Raw genomic sequence first — 20133 nt, 5'->3', positions numbered from 1 at the left:
ATACTTTTTATCTACAAGCTCTATAACGTCCCTGTCCAACAGACATCAATTGAATGAAGAAAAAAAAAACATCACTGCTAATGGCAGGCAAAATAAATATATGTAAGACCTTTACAAAAAAAAACAGATGTTCTATTATTTATAAGAATAGCTTACTCTAAAAACAATATCACATCACAAATCATGTACCAACAAATTCACTGCAAAAACCTTGTTCTTGTTTTCCATGTAGCATTTTTATTTAGAAACACAACTGTGTCACTGTTTAAGGTAAACTAAACATTTACTTAAAACTGTACATTCTTAATGTTTTTTTTAAAGCGTACATTTTGTTTACATGATGAGAATTTACAGGATGATCACGTCTCATCAATGAAAGCAGCTTTACTTGTACAAATACATATTTGACACATATAGCGGATATTTCTGTAGGTGGAAAACACATTAAATCATGCCAACATGTACTAGCATGTAGAAACTACTTTCACTTGTCAAACGCACAATTTCCCAACTGTCTACAACAATACACATACTGCCTAACAGGCTAATGAAATGTGGTCAAAATGGAGATCCTATGAAGCTTTTCATGCGTCATAATAACCATTTTAAATGCAAACTTCTGTTCTATAACGGACAGCTGAATAAGGCTATGCAGAGACTTCTAATGAGATGTGGTACGTTTCAGCTCAGCTTGACACATGGGTTCTACAGGCTTCATACTAACACATAATCAAGTCTTATTTTAATATTTATTTAAGGTGAATCATAGAAATTAATTCATAGCTGCGCGTAAACTTGAAAAAAAGAGGTCCCGTTTCCTTTTTGGTGAACCACCCAAGAAATCGTTCCTGCTAAATATCCGAACTGGAGGCCAAGGTCTTGGAAACCACACAGTCTGTTCTTTTTCTCACCCGTACAACTGACACACAGGAAAACAGAGAACACACTCTGAATACATTTCAGAGGAATACTGACTGAAGGCAAATTTTAAGTGTGACTTTGTGTGTGTATAAGTGTGTGTGACTGCTGGAGGCGTCACTGCAACACACACATGGAGCTGCGGGGGGGGTTGACTGTCCTGGCAACGGTGTCCTGACTGTAGTTCACGATGTCCGCCTTCACCACGCGCTGGAGAGACACAGAGACAGATGTAGAATCAAAAGGATGCCACAAAAACACAAATAAAGAGTCAAATAATCACAGTGTTAAATCTCACACATGTTTACAGGGACAGTTGAACTCAAAAACCAATAACCTTGAGTGTTATTTATCAATCTACATTGTGTTGGGGGGAGTTACCAAGTGTTTGAGACATAAGGCGCTTTCACACCGGAGTACTTTTCCCAGTATAGTTCCGATAGTTCTTGGAATTTTGCGTTCACACCAAAAAAATTCCAGAACTAGAACTTAGTTCATGAGAACCTTTTCACCCCCTTAGGCGCATTCACACTGCGGTACTTTTCCCACAAAGGTTCATGCGAACTTAGTTCATGCGAACTCTTTAGTTCTCATGAACTAAGTACAGATCGCGTTCACACCGGAAAAAGTCCATTTGCCTGGATTAGGCAAATGGAGCCGCTGACGTCACTTCTTCTTCTTCTGCTTTGGGTTTACTGGCAGGCCGCAAACCACTTAACGGCGTATACTGCCGCCCAAAGTCCCCGGCCGGAAGTCCCCGGAGTTGGGGTCTGGCTTCAGTAGAAGCTGCTGGGAGTCCCAGCAGCTTCTACTGAAGCCTTCCGAGTAAATCGCCAGAACGCCGACACCTCCTCATCTCCACCGCTCCCATGTTTTATTTTGTGTTGCCATAAGTTAGTCTCTCTGCGTTTCTGCGCTGGGCTAATGCTAATGCTAATAATGCTAATGCGAGGATAATAAAATGGCGGCTTCACAAAACTTTTTGGGAGTTTTACGGGGCGTGGTTTGCAATCCGCCCAGCCAATCAGAAATATAGCTCTTTTCTCACAAAAGAGCCGCTCGAAAGTCCCTGCTCTCTAGCAGGGACTTTCGAGGGGGTAAAAAGGTTCGCATGAACTCATTTTAGTACCGGCTCTTTTTGGTGTGAACGCGATCATGAACTAAGTTCGCATGAACCTTTGTGGGAAAAGTACCGCAGTGTGAATGCGCCTCTTGTTAGTCCCTGCTAGATAGCAGGTACTTTCCTGGGAGAAAAAGGTTCCCATTTCTGATTGGCTGGGCGAATTGCAAACCACGCCCCGTAAAACTCGGAAAAGTTTTGTGAAGCCGCCATTGTATTTGCTGGCATTAGCATTATTAGCATTAGCCCAGCGCACCAACGGAGAGAGACTAACTTATGGCAACACAAAAAAAAACATGGGAGCGGTGGAGTGATGAGGAAGTGTCGGCGTAGAAGCTGCTGGGAGTCCCAGCAGCTTCTACTGAAGCCAGTCCCCAACTCCGGGGACTTCGGGTGGCAGTATACGCCATGAAGTTGTTTGCGGCCTGCCAGTAAACCCAAAGCAGAAGAAGAAGAAGTTACGTCAGCGGTGTCTCTGCCCGATCTGCAGTGCGCATGTGCAAGATGGTCCACCATATTGGACAACTCCGGACGGAATGTATGCAAAAATGTATGGCATATGGCTGTCTAACAGAAGTTAAATTCATTTCTCACTTATTCTGACAATTTACTTAACCCCAAATAAAAGAACCCAATAAAAAGAGTTGTTAAATAATAGTGAAGTCACGTTGTAATAACAATAACTCATCTCTCTCGAGTTTTCTTTTTGAGCTTGGCCAAAAGCCACTGTGTCAATGTTGTCCTACTTGGGTTGCCGTCCGGAGTTGTCCAATATGGCGGACCATCTCGGACATGCGCACTGCAGATCGGCCAGAGCTGCAGATCGGGTAGTGACAAGCGGCTTCATTTGCCTAATCCTCCCTCTGGGATGTATTCCGGTAGGGCAAAGTACTTGGTGTGAAAGCGCTATAGAGACTTTTTTCCAGTATAATTGAACTAGATGATGCTATGCATGTAGTGTCTTTTTCCAGGAACAAAGACCCGGTTACTAAAGATAATCCACAGACCTTGTTGTGAGCACTTTAATGTGAGTGAAATGTTTTCTTTCTACCGAACCACACCCACGAGCACTATTAAGAAAATAGTACCATCTTGCTCCATTATATCTGAGAGAAAGCAGACATCTCGTACACTTGGTAATTCACACCAGGACAGTCTAAATTGCTGAAAAGCACTACAGGGGAAAGGATTAGATTTGCTGTTTATTACAGTGAGATAAAACCGGAAATTAAAAAGAAGATGTTATATTAATAAAGAAATTATTAAGAACTAGACAGATGGGAAACAAGACTTCCTTTACTTACGGGCTAAGGGTAATATGAGGAGAGTGAATTCCACTTGTGCGTCTATATCATGGATTTATAATAAGAACGGTCTGTATACAATTAATATGAATCTAGTGGCCTTTGGCTGTAGCTTCAGACAAAAGAGAGTGGCATCTGAATTCCCATGTGACTAAAGGAAATAAATAAACCGCCCAAAACATTAAAATATGATTATTTCTAGGGATCAACATCCACAGATATAACTGAGATTCATAAGACAGTTTAGCAATATACTTCCACAGTTAGGACAACGCAGGAGGTGTACTTATGGGGTGTCTCTTATTATTTTAAAGCTCTAATCTAAACCACAAGAACAAAATACATCTATGTGGTAATTACTACAACGCAACTGTTCTCTGTTTCTAACAGCTCTAACAAAGGTTTGATGAAATATATCTGTGTGACTGTGGAGACATACTTCCAACTATTGAACAGAACATATTTTGCTTTGCTGGCTGTTCTCTTGTGTAATTGGGCCTTCGTCCTGTGGGTACGCCACCAGCTCAGCCTTCACAATCATCTGAGCAGTTCAACACGCAGAGCAGTGGAGGGATGGAGGAAAGCAAAATGACAAGGACAAAGACATGAGAGAGGGATAATGCAGACCAGAGCCAAGAGGGGGAGGACAATGAACAGGAGACGACGAGGGAAGGGTCATGGATTGAGAACAAATGAAAAATAAATGGGAGAAACAGACAAAAAGGTGAAGCATGACATTAATGTGCATCAACAGAAAGTGAAGACAAGAATATTAAGACATATCTTCCATCTAATATCTAACAGAACATCTAACTTAAATGTGTCTATTTATCTACTACCCATTTTCCAATCTTTTAATAGGATAATTGCTTCGGCAAAGATAAAGGGAAAGTTGTGCCTTGTGTATATCCTGGATCATTAAGACAGTGGACTAGGGAAGTCTAAAGTGATCTAATGTAATGCTATATGTGTACCTCTGGATCCTTAAGCCACTACATCCCTTTCTTATGACCAATGTGCAGTGAGTTGAACTATTTTATAAATATATTTACACCCAGTAAAGCATTTTGAAGCTATATGTGGCAGCAGTTGAATCTGAGGCAGGCTGCATGACCGTTAGGAGCAGAGCACACGGCTGAACGCAGGCCCTGGTTGGCTGTCTGATTAACGAGCTGCCGAAGCCTGGTGTCGGAGCCTTGAGTGATCCCGGCCTCGCTATCTGATCCACCGACAGAGGAGCATGACGGAGGGGCTGCTCGGCAGATACAATACTGTCGGGGTGCTGACCCTCGTGTTCAGCTCTCTGAAGCTGACAGCTGATAATGAGGCTTCGCTCGCCCCACAGCTACACCAAGAGCCTCAGATCTATATGCATTTCCGAACGTCTTCAACTTTTAGGAATGTATTGTGTTTGGAGAGCGCTTTTTTAGATGGAAGATGTACCAAACATGAACTGAAAGAAATGGATATAGTTCTCTATTAGTCAATAAACAAAATTGGGGTCTGCAACTTAAACTAATATTTCTGCTTTTCTCTGTTTTCAATTTTAAACGTGTTTTGGACAGATGCTCAGACGTAACCTTGGCTTTTGAAGAATGTCTTGTTATTCAGTCCAAAAGCCTGAGATATTCAGTTGAATATGATATCAAATGTAGAAAAGCAGGGAATCGTCATCTTTGAGAGGCTAAGAAACTGAAATAATGCTAAATCAATTATTTAAATAGTTGCCGGTTCTTTCTCTGCTGACGGAATAATCAAAGCAGGTCAAAAAGCAATAAAGTCTCAGAACATGAAAATGAAATGCCGTCTTGATTTTGATCATATGTTTTTTAGAGTCCATTAGTCACCTGGGCTGGCTGCTAAAAAGTGCACGTAGTATGACCATGCATCAGAAGTTGATACATATCATTTTGGAACTAAAATCACTTCACAATGTTGACCTTTTTACGTTTCTGTCAACTAGCCTTTTTTCCGCGAAGACCAACGATTAGCCTGGATTAAAGCACTTTGCTTTATTGACAGAGCTATCAAGGGAGGGGAGGAAGAAGAAAGTAGACGGACAGCTCCATTAGTCGACAGTCATTTTCAGTTAGTCAGCGGCCGTGTTGGTGATGGGAGAGGGGCTTGAGAATTTGGCCAGTGTTTCCCTTACATGCTCTCCCTTCCCTGGGGGTCCTGACCTCTCTGTAGCCCCCAGGCTCATCAACCACTGCCCAGCCAGTGTGGCTCCAAGCGGTCATATCAGAGCCAGGATTAATGCTTCTGGGGGAGGTGACCTTGTAAATCCTACAGCTGCCACCACTGGGCACCTTGGTCTGGATGGCAAGCTGAGACCCCGTTTCAGCCCAAAACGGTGGGAGATAAACCAAATAAATCAGACAGCCAATCCTAACCTCCTCACCCCTACGACGGACTACCTTTAACCTCTGACTTCACGCGTTAATGTGGTCAATGTGGGTCTATTTGCAGATGGCCAGTGTCAGTGGCAGGTAGACTATCACAGGAGGCAGACGTAACAAACTCGTGTTTACACAACAAAAGGTCCTTTACAGTGTGTGGCGACCTCCACTGACCTCACACACTCACTGTGACCTCCCTTAACTTCAGGGAGCACTACACGTGACATTAGGAGAGAGGAAGCGGCTAAATATCACCAGATACTTTCATTCTTTTACCAATCAGTTTTACATTTGAGAAAATATACCAACTTTTCTGTAGGAGAAATGTGTCCCTAAAACCAACTTACGCAGTTTTCACAAATGTTCTGACATTTATAAATAATTTTTCTGTGATATAGAATTTAGATTACAGTAATATTTGTTAAATTATAATATTCTCTAAGAATTGTATTAAATATTTTACACAGCATTGTGGTCTAATAGAAGAAATAGACTTTCATTGACTCGTAAACACTTAAAGAGTAATGGCATCCCATGCATCTGTTTTATGTTATTTCTTAACCACTATTAGCGCTACTAAATATGACGTGTCACATTCACTCCCTGCATTAGTTCATCCATTTTAGAGATATCTAAGTTTAATTATTTCGGTTCGGTTTTAAAACCTTCATCAGGCTTGTATCCTGGCCTTCTTGACTTAATTACCTCGTGTTTTCTTATTAATTAGTGCACACACGGCACTTTAGTTGTGAATAACCTGCTTAATTTATAAGGACAATGGGATTGATCATTATAAGGACACTGGTACAAACAAATGTACTGTTTAAGAACTTCATCTGACATAATATTTCTTAGGACCTTCTCAAGTAACTTAGCAACATATTGGTAAATGAAGCACTTTGAACAGTGGCTGGCTCCAAACAAAGTGTCCATTTCTATCTTGTTCGGAACAAATACACAATTTAAAGTATGAATGCTGCATGGAGCTTTTGGTGACACTTGAGGAGTGACCTTGATGCCATTATGGCTCACCTGGGACTGCTCAATTTCTGCTTTGTTTAACTTTACACCAAGAATCTCAGCAGCCACTCTCTGGAAACAAAGGAACACCTAGCGGGAGAGATAACAAAAGAATAGGACACATTAGGTGTAATCAAAGTCACTCTGTACTTTAAATAGTGACTTATTGAATCAGCTGGTACTTACTGAATCCCCTGTCTTGGCGGACACGAACTGACTGATGAGGCTGTTCTCTTGGCAGAAACGCTGGTGTTTGTCAGCCTTCACTGTCCTCATGTGCTCCAGGTCGACTGTGGACGAAACACAGCGTGACACGTAAGAACACTTACAAGATAGACAGATTTATGCGGTGGTTATACAGCACTCTTGCAGGGTTAACTGTCACGTATCTGAACATAAACAAAAGAGATAACTGTTTACACTTGAGTTAAGATGGAATGGGATCTGCCTAGTGTACAAGAATAGGCATGTATAACAAAGCATAATTCAATTGTTATGTTGCTTTCAAACCCGGCTGCTAGTTTAATATTTGTATTTATGGAGGAGGTCATTTTCGGGGAGTTTGAGAGTGGAAATGATCGTCTCGGTAGCCTTGAGCGTCCATTACCAAAAGCTGGATGTGACACATTCCTCGGTGTAAGCTTCGTACAGTTGAACCCCGAAGCCATGCACCTCTGTTTGACCCGAAACAGACAAACCAGCCCAGCTGTGGAGAAATGCTTAAGACACAATACGTTGATGACCAAAGTCTTCAGGCTACTCTCACAGTGAGAGCGCGGATGGAGACATCAGACTGACTTATGGGTGCGTCTGCCTTTAAGGTTGGCAAACAGGCCCTAGAACTGGGACTGTCACCTTCATGCTGATTTACTGTGAGCTCACAATGACACGCCTTCCTCTTTAGCCATTGTGATGTGCATTCGACTCCTGTGCAGTGATACCGGGCACTTTGCTTCTCTCCTTCCTCACTATGGGGTCATGCTGGGGTCGATGAGGAAGGTCACCTGGGGGTCTTGCAGCTGAAAGCAGTAGCTTGGCTCTTTATTTCTGGCTTTGTGCAGAAAGGCTGCCACGCCCGGTATCTGGTGTGTACGTGTCTATGGTAGCTGGAGGAGGTCAGGCTACTGTACGGTGTAGCGTTTCTCTCGTCCCCCCGAGTTTTATTCTTTGTGTGAGGTTTCATTGAAGATGTGTGTGTGTGTGTGTGTGTGTGTGTGTGTGTGTGTGTGTGTGTGTGTGTGTGTGTGTGTGTGTGTGTGTGTGTGTGTGTGTGTGTGTGTGTGTGTGTGTGTGTGTGTGTGTGTGTGTGTGTGTGTGTGTGTGTGTGTGTGTGTGTGTGTGTGTGTGTGTGTGTGTGTGTGTGTGTGTGTGTGTGTGTGTGTGTGTGTGTGTGTGTGTGTGTGTGTGACGTGCGTGTGCATGCGTGTGGGAGGGATATAACCAGAAGCAGAGCGAGAGAGAGACAGATACATACAATTGTAAACAGTGAACTAATCCTGAGTTATTAATAACTCAGTCAGTAACCCAGAAAAGTTAAAGGCCAATCCACAACGACCACAAAAAATACATTTGGAAAGAATCATTTTAGACTCAAACGAATATTACCATCATCATGTCGTCATAAGTGACATATAAACACAAACCTTTCTGGGCAGGGTTAGACACTTTTACCACTACTCAGTGTCCAGGGCAGACTGTCATGTCTCGGCCTGTACATAAACAGAGCTGTCTCATAGGCGTCAGCAGGTTATTAATTCCAGTCATTAACAGTGGAGGTACCCAGCATGCTACTAGAAGTAAACACTGCTAATCCTTTGGATCCTGCACACTTGGGAAAGGTTATCCATCATGTGTGACAGTCAGATTAGCCAACATTAACATGGTGGCTCGGGGGCTGAGGAAGGCACGTTACTGTTAGTCAAAAAGGTGTAGTGAGGTTTCTGATTCCTGCCTGTGGGAATGTGCACCAAGGGGAGGGGGAAGGAGGAAGGAGGCAAGAGAAAAGGAATAACTTCAACAGAACTAGAAGAGGCCTTATTTCTTAAGTACATCGCAGGTGGAAACCCCTTAGAAGTTAATAATATCATTTGTATAGCATTTGAAGCATTAATGATTTGTAGGTGTTGCAATGTAGTCGCTAAAAGGCCTTTGACATTGGGGTCAGTGTCAATTGAAGTGTAAACTATGAGTGCATTTTAGTTTCAGTTCAATAAGTTCAGTTAAAGTTGCAGCAAAGATAGTTTAAGTGTGTGCTGTGTAAATAAGTGTCATTTGTTATGTAAGCAGTGACAACAGCGGGGAGTTGAAGTATTCAAACTGTTAGTTGAAAAGTAAGAAATGAAGTGTGAGCTGATGTGTAGCAGCTGCAGGTTTGAGTCTCTGGGCATGTTGTCATTGAATTGTAGATGTTCAGATTTCTATTTTAAGAACTCAGGGAAAATGTCAAGATCAGATGATACAGAGAAAGCCAGAGGAAAATCTACACAATGTCCCCGATATGCATAAAATGACAGACCTATTTTTGTTTTTTGTTGAGTCCATGATTTGTGAACAACTACTCCTTTCATGTTCTCACACAAAAGATTGTTCAGCATGTGGCATGTGTCTTTGTAAACTGAAGACTAATCCCACAGTTTTAGTCTTTTGCTCAATTTTTCTCCCTAATGTACCCATTTCTACTTATCAGGTCAAGACAATCTTCCTCCGATGATCTGGTTTCCCTCTGTTTCTGTCAAACTGTACATCAGCTTAACAACCCCGAGGAAGTGACTGCAAACACGAAATAAACTGTTTAGTCCTCCGAGCACATGGAGATAGTGGAGAGGATCATCACTCGCCAAGAGCGATGGCCCTCCCTCGCTCTGGTCACCGTCGGTGTTTATTTAAAAGGTCTGCCTGTCATTGCGGTGAATTACAAGACAACAGTTGGAGATTAATATCTGGCGGACAAATTGGGCTTTTACCGTAAATATCTGATTTGTTATTGTGGTGATCCATTACAGAGAAGGAAACACAACCAAATGAGAGCAAACTATGAAGGCTCCTCTCCACATGTTGGTGTCTGTGGGGATGTCAGCTGAGCTCCTTCATGGAAAGACTCTGCTCAGTGGCAGACCTGATTATCCTGACAGCACACAGACTTGGAGTCACTAAAAACTTGGAATTAGTAATAAGGTTTTATTTTTTTGATGGATCTGGCCAGAAAATGCTCTCAAACCAACGCTGTTGCGATATCACCTTCTCTTAAATAATAGAAACATCTGCCAAAACTGACTTTAAACTAACTGAAGAGGCATTGTTACTTAAGCTTAGTCCTCTGGTATTTGGAAAACAAACCTTGTCAAGAGATATCTGCCAAAAAGCTTTGAATATTGTACAACGTCTATAAATAATATCTTATTCCTTTCCCAGTAAGTCATGAAAGCCAAATTTCAACCCAGTGAATAACATTACATGAATCCCTCGTGAAAAAGATGCCTACCTATTGTAACGAAAAAGGTTGGTAAAGCAGCTGTTATTACTAAAAGCCTTTTGAAACACTCCCGACCTATATCATTAATTTAGCTAAACTGCCACTGTGGCAGCAGGTGATGATTGCTGGATAATGCTAATATAGGCCACCTTAAAGGTGGGGTAGGTAAGTTTCAGAAACCGGCTCGAGATACACTTGTTGTTATATTCCATGGAATGTTCTTAACATCCCGATAGCAATGAATATCTGAAGTGCTTTGACAAAAAATCCATAAAAAATGTCATCTGAAGAAGCCGTAATACTGTAAAAAGTACAACCAATCCGTTTAGCCGGCCCGGCTAAACGGATTGGTTGTACTTTTTGGCCTACCTGCCTGTCAGCCTTCCATCGGGGCACAAACTTATCTCGTGCCCTCATTGGTCATGTGCGCGTTCGTGTGTGTTGGAGGAGGGGCTCTGTAAGGAAGTGGCAGATTTTCTCCGGTTGTGTATTTTCAAATTCTAGCGATCTCGAGCCGGCTTCTCAAACTTACCTACCCCACCTTTAACTTAATGTTGTTTTAATTTGAGGATTTGAGCTTTTTCTTCTTACAAAACATCCACACTTGCTTTAAATGGGAAAATTCACACCAGAACCAAAGTCAACTGGCACATACTTTGCATTTCCAGACACTCTAAAGTTATTCTCATTGACACATTAAGAGGGCCAAATGTGGACGATGTGAGAATTCAGGGGTGACTATTTCTTTTACAGTTCACCAACACATGTTGCCAAGGCAAAACAATACGCTAATAGCTCTACGTTGGCCAACCAGCCTGGAAACCCAACACCGCACTGTGTGATCCTCAGTGGGCTTTTTAAAACCATGCTGTGATAACAGAGACACCTACTTACTGTTCTGCCGAGTCGGCTGCTGGGGACCAATTGAAGCAGTTTACCCAGCGCGCAACAGCCAGAGAATAAGCTTGACATAACACAGTTAATTGCCGGCAGCCTCGTTTTAAACTAAACAGCAGTGGATGCAGTGGGGAGTTTGAGGGCTGAGGGTGGAATGTGTGAACTACATGTGTGTCTATGTGTCTGTGTATGGTGGGTGTGTGTTGTCAGAAACCTGGGGCTCTGAGGGGTCATATCACATTAAGTGAAAGTTACAGGGTTGAGCCTAATCAACCCCAGGGGAGAACCTATCACTTCCAACATTACCTCACACTGTGTCTTTAAGACCCTGTTAAGAGGGTTTGCCTCAGTTTCCCCTCAATGACGACCATGACACAATTCAGACTGTTTGGTGAGGACAAGGATTATCAAACCATGTCCAACCCATAATGAATTGACTTACAACTGTCTGACCATTTCTCTGCAACAGTAATATAGTAGTCTACAAATTCAATTCAAATTGAGGAGTTTGATATCTCTGGCTTATGACTACTCTATGCTGATTTTAGTCTTCGTACTGTAAATGCATTGCCTGGTTGTGCTCTGTTTTATGCTTTCTTGGTCAACTCTGAATTGCAAAAGAAACCAAGTGGGAAATGATTCATTATTAGACTTTCACAATCTATCATCATACGTTGATATTAAACTGCAGGAGGCTGAAAAAGCAGCTGAAACATTTACCCTCCATATGTTATAGTTTCACTGGTTAGTTGAATTGCATGTGACATTTTATTTACTTTTAAATGTTCTGGTACAAGATACGGGGAAACCTTTACTACCTTAAAAGTCAGTAGAAATTATAATGAATCATTCTGGGTGATGTCTGATTGAATAAGACATTGATTTAACTTTCACAACACCAGTGGCTAATAAAAAAAAATGACTAGTAGAATTTATGTGAAGCATTTAAATGATTGGGTCCAACTGGTTTACATGACTTGGTGAGAGCTCATAAAAAGTATTTTGAAATATGAAGGGCGGGATAGGTCGGTACGGGTATTATAAATATGGACATCATAATTGTGTAAACAATATTAATTATCCTCCTTCAAAAAAGTGCTGGCTACAGTATTATACAGAATCGTCCCAGAAATAGTTTTGTATTAGATCTGAACAGTGTGCGTTTTGTTTACAGTAGTTGATTTTCAGAGGGAATGGAACATCTAAATTGAAAATAATTTTTATGTAACTGTTATATATAACTGTAAGTCTTAATTATTTTTGTATTCAATAGTAATTTCTGCATTAGTACAATTGCATAATATGTCATCAATGTGTGGCCCATTCTATACTGACCTTGGACATTGTATAACTAGATTTGTGAGTATATAACTTAAATAATTAGGGATAATTATCAGTGTATTAGAACTTTAAGGAGAGCTAATAATATTATCATGACTATTTCTGAGTGAGGACAGACAGATGAAGTGCTGTTAGTAGCTCGGTGTTGTGGAGGTGAGCGGGGCCCGTACAGGAGCCCTGTGGGACTCCAGACAGAGACAGAGCACTCTTTGTGCCGCGGTTCCCCTGCCCCGGTGGCCTGAAACGGGCCGGGACCGTCGGGGGACTCGCTTTCCACTAGGTCAGAAGTGTTCTGTCGACAGCTCATTGATCACAGCTCATCTTGTCATTTGATCGCTCTTCATGAAACGATGTGCAGACACACACACACACACACACGCATTCACACTTTTGAACATAATCAGATACTCCGCGGCGGCTTGTAAAACAATGTGCTCTTCCTCTCCGGTCAGGGAATGTAAAACAGAGAGAGTGTCCAGCGGTAGCTCTGCAGAGAGCTGGAGTACCGGCCTGTCACTGCTTCAGTAAAACATGGCCTCGCAGCCTGGGTTGACGGGCTCCCAGGACTCATGAAAAGTGAACAAAAGGCCCAACTCTGAGTCGACCGCACAAGACGCTGCCCTTGGTTTCACTGGCCATGTCCTCCGAGCTCTCCTGTTGCTGTTAAACTAAGTGGACTTTTATGGCCGAGCTGTAATACATGCCTCTGTGAGCCGGCAGCGTAACTATGAGCTATAATAATTATACGGAGCACATGGGAGCCTTTGTAATCGTATGCATCGCATCACTATAGGTCTATTCATAATTATAAAGTCTTCCTACGAGCAATGATGCATTGGACCGGCCTGCATATTCAACATCAAGCCGCAGCAGTGAACTGTAACATGGGGAGTGAGTTCTGCTCATGACTGCCTGAGCAAACAAGTTAAAAACCTGAAGCAGGAGAAGTATGCAAAGACAGTGATGTAATAGTTCACACCACAAACAAGTAGATTCAGCTAAAAAGGAGAGAAAAAATATGTTGATATTTCCCACATATTTAAAATAAATGCCTGTGGATCCAGATCAATCAGTTATTTACCCAACCCCTTGTCAGCAAGGCCCCTTCCAGGAATTCCTCCATATCAATGTTGTGAAGCAGAGAAATAAAGTGAAGCCTGAGCGTGATGAGGGTTCCAGGCTGCACTCAGGTCAGGTGGCTAAGCTGTGCTGTGAAACTCAAATGGCCCATGACTTGCCACACAAGAAGGTATGTGAAGACTGATCATCTACTGCATGTGGAACAATATTTGCTTTATGGATGGCTAAAATGAATGAGGACTTTCCATGTTTCGACAGGCCAGAGAGTTAAGAGAGATGAGTGTATGGACCAAAGCTGGGTCAGCTGTTGATACAATTAAATCTTAGCATTTAATATGGTACCAGATTGTGATTGTTGCATTGCTCTGTTTTTAAAGACCTCCTATCAGCCGCCGAGCGGGTCTTAAACAAACCCTAGAAAGTATTTCTTGATCACTGCTGGACACATGTCATCGTCTGCAGCTGTGATTTGAGTTGTGAACTAAAGGGTAATTCAGCTGTAACTCTCCATTCATCCCTCCGTATCCTTTTAACGTGAATTTCTATTTCCCATCTTTTCCAGACTTGCAGAGAGATAGCAAGCTACAGTTAGTGCGGTTACTGAGACAATTCGATACGCATGTCTGTTCTGACCCTTTACCTTTAACAAAATGTGAAGAGACAGGAAACACTGGATTTGGTGTAAACTGTAAACATTCCAGATCGTTACCGAACCATTCAAGACATGCCTAGGTCTTTATATTGTATATATAATGTTTTACAGTTTTAAACCTGTGGTCGCGCTACCCACAGTGCAAAACAGACACTGCTGACGTGTTCATCCCCTCTATCTTGGGAGGGTGCTGGGGTAAGAGTACTGGGCTTTTGTCCCACCACATGTCTATTGTGGCTAAACCTTTCCCTTGGGGGCAATTAGGACCTTTTAGTTTGTTGTAAGAGGACCTAAGTACGAGTGGGTCGAGCCAGGAAAAACATTTTTGAGCTAAACCAAAAACAGAAGCGCATTGAGCTCCTCTGCGCTCCTGGACTTCTGAGCATCTCTCTATTAAGAAATATGCAGGCCTGCACTGAACAGACAGGAACTGTGGCAGCTTTACGGGGGCAGGGAGGTGACGGGGGTGAGAGAGCTGGGGAGGGGGGGGGGGGCTTCAACCGAGGCCTTGCCAAGATGGCAAACAACTCAAGACCAACAATGTTGGTGGCATGGACATGCTCCACAAAAAAACCAAGAGTAAGGGGAGATTCATGTTTCGTCTTAACTTTCACATGGCTGAATGGAAACTGGGGAGAGTGAAGTGCGAGGGGTAAAAGGTATGCAGTGAGATCTGCCGTAGCGTGCAGAAAGCAAACACGCATGTTGTTTAACACAACAGAGAGTCTGAGCCAATGAAAAGACATTACTGTAAGCAAAGGCAGCTACAGCAGAAGTGTTAGTCTACACATGTGAGAGATAAGAGCTAAGGGTAGGCCTAAGTATGTGATTGAAAGAGTTCATGTTTGCACAGGGATGTAAATGAGTGTGCATGTTTGAGAGATGGCGCAAGATAAGGAAGGACTTAGAGGAGGAAGAAAGGGCAAAAAGGAATAGAGCAGAAGAGAAAGGCAGGTAAGACGTAACTAAGTTTCCATGTTCTCTCCATGCGGGGACCTTATCTTCCTGCAGAGGGGAACGTTTCCCATGGCAGGCCTGAGTGGATCAGCAGTGAACAGTGTTAGAACCTCTGAGCAAAAAGCCATGAGTGATGAGGAGGGGTTAAGAGAACTGAACCCATTTAAGTCACCCAAATAAGGGCTGTACAAGTCCATGATGGATGCTCTGGAGTTCCTGAGGGAGAGAGCGCTAGCAATGGGAAGGGTGATGGGTGAGGAGCGAGCAGGGGTCCTGCGATCCCCACTTAATAAAAACAAATTGGTTTGATAAACGACACAGGCTTAATGTCTAAAAATGAAATGTGTGCTCTGATTTTCAAACTGTAATATAAGCCATTTTAAAAGGCTGACATGATATCACTGTATGAGCTACGCTGAACATTACAGACAAACAGCTCAGTCGACTTTTCTATACTTTCTATATTAATACTGTATTCGTTCAAGGGTTGATTCTTGCTGTATGTTGTCTTTGTTAGTAAGTGCGTTTGTATGAATTGTTCGAGCTTATGGCTGGGTTGGTTACATCGTTTTTTATAATGCACTTTGTAACACGTGTTAAAAAAGTTGCAATGATAATAGTTTTTACTAAATTGTTTACAGAAAGATGCAAAATATGAATTAGGACTGCTAACAATACGTCCATGTTGTTTTCTTATATCAGACAATCTCTGGTCTCAAAGGCAAACAGTCACAGGCCGAATGCAGCTGTTGTTAAGCAAAGAGCAACAGAATTTATCGTTTGGAGCCCATTCAAAACTTACAGCACTTATAAGTCGACTAAAAATGAAACATTGGAGCAGATGACTTCCATTTTAAAAGGCTGCCATGATATCACTGGTATGAGCTACACTGAACATTACAGACAAACATCTTAAAACCCACTTATCTAAGTTGACTTTTCTATACTTTCTATATTAATATTGTATTCGTTCTAGGGTTGATTGTTGCTGTATGCTGTCTTTGTTAGTAAGTGCGTTGCGTTTTTCTCTTGTTCGAGCTTATGGCTTGGTTACATCGTTTGTTACTTAATTAATTGTAATGCACTTTGTAACCTGTGTTTAAAAAGAGCCCATTCAAATCTTACAGCACTTATAAGTCGACTAAAAATGAAACATTGGAGTAGATGACTTCCCTACAGGCCAACATATCTCTTGAGAAGATCCTGTGTACCATACAGTGTTACACTGCGCTGTAATAAACAGTTATAGTATGTTTAGACGGACCAAGAGCTTAGCATTCTACCATTACTCGTGCGTTCCCAGAAAGTGTGTCGCTCTACCTAAGTGTATGCACCTCTGTGAGTGTCTGTGTACGTGTGTGTGTGTGTGTGTGTGTGTGTGTGTGTGTGTGTGTGTGTGTGTGTGTGTGTGTGTGTGTGTGTGTGTGTGTGTGTGTGTGTGTGTGTGTGTGTGTGTGTGTGTGTGTGTGTGTGTGTGTGTGTGTGTGTGTGTGTGTGTGTGTGTGTGTGTGTGTGTGTGTGTGTGTGTGTGTGTGTGTGTGTGTGTGTGTGTGTGTGTGTGTGTGTGTGTGTGTGTGTGTGTGTGTGTGTGTGTGTGCAGTTGAATAAATAATTGTGTGCTCGCATGTGTGTGCCCTCAATAAAACATTTCATTGGCTTCCTCTCTGAATTGTTACAAGTGGTGCCATTATTTAACACAAGGCTCTGGGCAGCATATGGGGTTGCAGCATACTGACGCTTAACAAGCACACTTAACCCCAACCGGCCATGCTAAACCGAAGAAAGGGAAGGTTGTTCCCCAGAAGTGACATGGCACAGGAAGGGCAGTCAGGCCAGGGTGAGGAGAGGAGGGGACAGCATCATTAATGAACCAGTCCATAGGCTCAATTACCGTACACTGGGTAAAGAAGACAGTGTTAAAACCAAACGGCAGGCACAGGGTAATTCAGGAAACTCGACGTATACAGTAGCACATGATCTCTTAATAAGCCAAACAGGGTCAAGTTTGATTTGTAGCCCCCATGTTTACTTATCTTAGGACTTTTATTACACTGGCTGCATATGTATAACTCTTTCTGCTCGAACCAGCAACTAAATTAAGTACTACTACACTGAAATGACTTCTCCAGCCTGTGTTCACCTAAAGTTTATCTAAGTGAAAACACTAAAAATCTCCCCAAAGACCCCACAGAGTAATAAATCTGTAGTGTTTTTAAAAGCCCCTTGTTATGTCTGTACGTCTATTTCTGTTGTCACAAACATGATGCCTTACTCAGTCCGACATCATGGGAACCATTCAAAAGTCATCTCAACTCCGCTCGCAAAAGAATGCTCTGTATTTTTATATGTTCAGCTTATTGTTTGTGTGTGCCAAGTATCCTTTTTGGAGAAAGAACAAAAATGCTACAATACTAAAAAAAAAAAAGGCAAGAGAAAAAACTACGATGGGGTGTGGAGACGAAAAGTAAAACAAAAATGTAGGTGTGGACACTTTTAGCTAGATAGCCAGACTAACTCTTCAAGCTCACTGAAAAGTCCATGGGAGGGTTCAGGGATTCATAAAGTCTTGCAAGGTAATTGATTGCTCCTCGCGGGGCAATCTGTGTGGGATTTTGTTTTCCTTTTTTCAGTCTGTAGGAACAGAAAAAACACACATGGGCCGTTCTCAGCAATTGAGCCATTAGGGGGAGAATGACTGTGGGAGTGTGGGGGTGAGGAGCCTGACAGCAGGATGGACACTACTTAAACATTACAGTACACACACTCATCCATACACCCAAAACCTAGCCTAAATACAGAGGCGCCCACCGTTAAAGCCGGGGCATTAGGAGATGCAACGGATGCGAGGACAAGAGAATCTTCTCGAGACAGGCGAATTAGACCGCGACCTTTGCTCCCCGTTGAGTAACATTAGCGAGCGCTTCCTGTGTGCAGGCACCACTCTGTTGACCGTTCATCATTGCCCGGGAAGGTGGACAGTCACCATTACACACACACACACTGACGCCTCACTTTACAATAACACGGCGGCAGCCATGACTCCACATCTGTCAAGGGGATGTTTAAAAAGAGTCATCATTATTACTCTTTATTCTGGAGGTGGGTGCAGGCTGATAGGAGGAGAGCCGTCTGGTTAACGTCGAGTTCCTCTCCTTAACCAACGACCTGGGACAGGAGCGCAGACTCAGGGTGTGGGGGGGGGGGGGAGGGGTCCAGACGGGTACCGACTGGGCGGGGGGGGGGACCACAGATAAGCGGTGCCCTAGGTCCGTTGGCCCGGGGATCTTAAATCATAGTCAGTCTCTCCCCTAAGTTCACAAACATCAGCATTCCCATCGCTCCAGAACCTGACTCTCTTATCAACGGGCTTATCACAGCGATCAGTTATCTGGTGCTCTAACAAACACGTCTGCTACCATCTCACACTCACTCCTCCACACACAAACACACACACGCAGAATGAAACATGTGTCGAGGTGAAATGAAGAGTGAAAAACTCTCATTTTGCAGAAAATATAGCAAGTTCCAAACTCAGACAGACACCATTTTCTTTAAAGTTGACTGTAATTCTTCATCCCTGCTGACAAGAAACAAGTCACGTCTTATTCTCACCTTTGTTCCCAATCAGGGAGACCACCGGCTGGATGTCGTTTTCCTCGTTGGCCTTCTTCACCAAGCTGAACCAATCCTCCAGATTCTCAAAGCTCTGGTAGTTGGTGATATCGTAAACCAGGAGAACCCCCTGCATTGGGAACACATAGAGAAACAACAGAGTCCTGTGAGTACACATCATATTTTATATTGACTTGAGTATTACTAAGGGAGCAAGGGAACAGCAGATGGCACTGCTCCTCTACTGAGAGTCGGGGACACACTCACTCACACTTCATCTGAGGGTCACTAGTATTATAATTCAGGTAAGACTGCGGGACGGTTTTTAAATGAAAGCTGTGTTCCCAGTTTTGTTAGCATTACATTCAGTCAAGAATTTGGTGCAGCATTAAGGTGAGGTTTGGTTATTATCTGCTATCTGATAATGAATGCACGCTGTCTGACTAAAGGCGTTCTCCTCCTCCCTCTGTAATCCTCGACACTGCAGAAACACGCATGCAACAACACCAGAGCCATGTTTGAGCAAACGCACGGACACTTCAATGAATCAAAGAGTAAACACAGATACAAGAGCTGCTGGCGCAGATCAAGACAAATAATCACGTAGTTTAACTTTCTGCTATCGCTGCTGAAATTGTTGCCTCGTCTAAAAAAGGGCTGGTAATTAAACCTGAGCCGCGGTAAATGTCTCCACTTTTACTGCATGATGCAACACGACTGAAGGGTTGTCTGTTGCTTTTTGTTCGTCAGACACGCACTGTCACAACACGCACGGTTGGTGACGACAGCTCAGCCCTCTGACAATTACTGCAAGTCTTTCCGAAACAGCCATGATTGATTACGGGACGCACAGCGCTGAACAAAAGGTGTGAACGTTCCATACCGCGCCGACGAGGAAAGTGGCGTAGTGTGATGGGCGACATTTTGCTTTTGAATGAGATAAGACAGTAACGCACAAAATAAAATAACTCACGACATGATGATCCTGGCCGAAATAAATTCAGTTCACAATATACTCAACATAATCATCCACCTATTGTTACAACTCATTACACTCACTTACACAGACTGACTTTACCTTGTATGTGTTTAGGAAACAACTATTGCACAACGGATAGAACAACTATCTTAAATATGGTTATCAAAAGGTCCCCCTGCTTAAATAAAAAAACATTGTTCTTTTATACAATAAATGTATTTTGTATTTGCTATTTTTATAACGAGCTAGACTATTTTTTCAAGTCACTCGTGATGATATTTAAAATTACACAATAATAGTGTAATTTACCCCATAAGGGATATTCTACACAATCAACTTATTGTGAGTTTTTTTTTTTTACTCAATCCTATATTGTCCCTTC

General features: G+C 42.5%; 1 protein-coding gene across 2 annotated transcripts in view; it reads right to left on the bottom strand.

The window, feature by feature from the left end:
- Positions 1-220: 220 nt before the first annotated feature.
- Positions 221-20133, bottom strand: part of rab28 (RAB28, member RAS oncogene family) — a 29418-nt gene continuing 9505 nt past the window's right edge. Inside the window, exons 4-8 of one of the 2 annotated variants that reach the window (XM_034093610.1) lie at positions 18773-18902; positions 6948-7051; positions 6774-6851; positions 3782-3883; positions 1041-1128 (exon numbers count right to left, since the gene is read on the bottom strand). In XM_034093610.1, the coding sequence (XP_033949501.1) occupies positions 3788-3883; positions 6774-6851; positions 6948-7051; positions 18773-18902 (408 nt within the window). In that variant the 3' untranslated portion in view covers positions 1041-1128; positions 3782-3787. Of the gene's footprint in view, positions 1129-3781; positions 3884-6773; positions 6852-6947; positions 7052-18772; positions 18903-20133 lie in introns of both variants that reach the window. The other variant, XM_034093611.2, reaches the window with a different exon arrangement.

Source organism: Pseudochaenichthys georgianus, chromosome 10 (assembly GCF_902827115.2).
Source record: "Pseudochaenichthys georgianus chromosome 10, fPseGeo1.2, whole genome shotgun sequence".
Classification (NCBI taxonomy): Eukaryota; Metazoa; Chordata; class Actinopteri; order Perciformes; family Channichthyidae; genus Pseudochaenichthys; species Pseudochaenichthys georgianus.
The sequence above is the reverse complement of the archived record's forward strand: the minus strand, read 5'-3'. Positions and strand labels throughout refer to the sequence as shown.